The sequence below is a fragment of the Populus euphratica genome, unplaced genomic scaffold (assembly GCF_000495115.2).
Source record: "Populus euphratica unplaced genomic scaffold, PopEup_1.0 scaffold35.1, whole genome shotgun sequence".
In the NCBI taxonomy this organism is placed as follows: domain Eukaryota; kingdom Viridiplantae; phylum Streptophyta; class Magnoliopsida; order Malpighiales; family Salicaceae; genus Populus; species Populus euphratica.
Genome location: NW_011499860.1, coordinates 1,776,643 through 1,777,625, shown reverse-complemented (window position 1 = coordinate 1,777,625; position 983 = coordinate 1,776,643). Strand labels below are relative to the sequence as shown.

Genomic DNA, 983 nt, shown 5'->3' with positions numbered 1-983 from the left:
GAGCAACTAAGCATAGCAGGAATGTTTTGGCGTTGTCTGTTAGCACTGATGGTCGGTATTTGGCAAGTGGAGGCTTGGATCGACATGTTCATTTGTGGGACACCCGTACACGAGAACATATTCAGGTAGATATAAAAAAAAATTTCTCTTTCTTATTTGATGCCATTCTTACAGAAAAATGAAAAGGCATTTCGGCTATGTGCTATATTAGCAAGATTTAAGAAATTTATATCACTAGCATATTGAGTCATTTCCCATCAAATTTTGTGTTTGCCAAAGCAGTCTTGTATATCTCCAAACTCATCACACCACCACTCTTTTGAAGTCTAGGGACCGTAATGGCAACTTATAAACCATTTTCCATAGTGCCTTGAATGTTTACCTCTTTTTACAAATTCAACTATCAGAACTGTATTGATCTGTTATCTACGTGACCACCTCTTGGCAATGTACTAATCACTTTGTTTTCATGTTGAATTCTATAAACTGATTGTTTAGCACAAACAATTGGTCAGTTATCCATACTTCTTGGAGGAAAATGTACCCAACACATCGTTGTTACATTCCATGGAATCACACAATTCTAAATCTATTGTTTAGGCATCAGAATATCACCAGCAAAGTAAAGCATTAAATGAACACTATAAACTAATTATTGTTGATACTTCATTTGCGTATTCTCTATTTGTATGAAAAACATTACAGATTAAAATATTTTCAACCAGACATCCAGAGCTCTTAAATATTATCAAGTGAATGATCATGGCCCATTTGGTTTTTTTTCTTGCAGCCTTCTATATGATTTTTATTGTAGTAAGCTAAAGAACATGAAATATGTGGACGGTAAATCAAATGGCAGTACTTGAATGAATTTTGCATATACCTGTAAAGCAGTTCATCATTTAATTTTGGTAGAAGAATGAATAATTTAATACTTGATATGAGATAGAATTTAATCAATCTTCTTACCTTTGGTCGTGTAG

The 983-nt window shown here is 33.6% G+C and overlaps 1 protein-coding gene across 2 annotated transcripts in view; it reads left to right on the top strand.

The window, feature by feature from the left end:
- The window catches only part of LOC105124588 (U3 small nucleolar RNA-interacting protein 2-like), a 4,704-nt gene that overhangs the window by 1,439 nt on the left and 2,282 nt on the right, over positions 1-983 (top strand). Inside the window, exon 3 of one of the 2 annotated variants that reach the window (XM_011024667.1) lies at positions 1-125. In XM_011024667.1, coding sequence (XP_011022969.1) covers positions 1-125 — 125 coding nt within the window. The remainder of the gene's footprint in view (positions 126-983) is intronic. The other variant, XM_011024666.1, reaches the window with a different exon arrangement.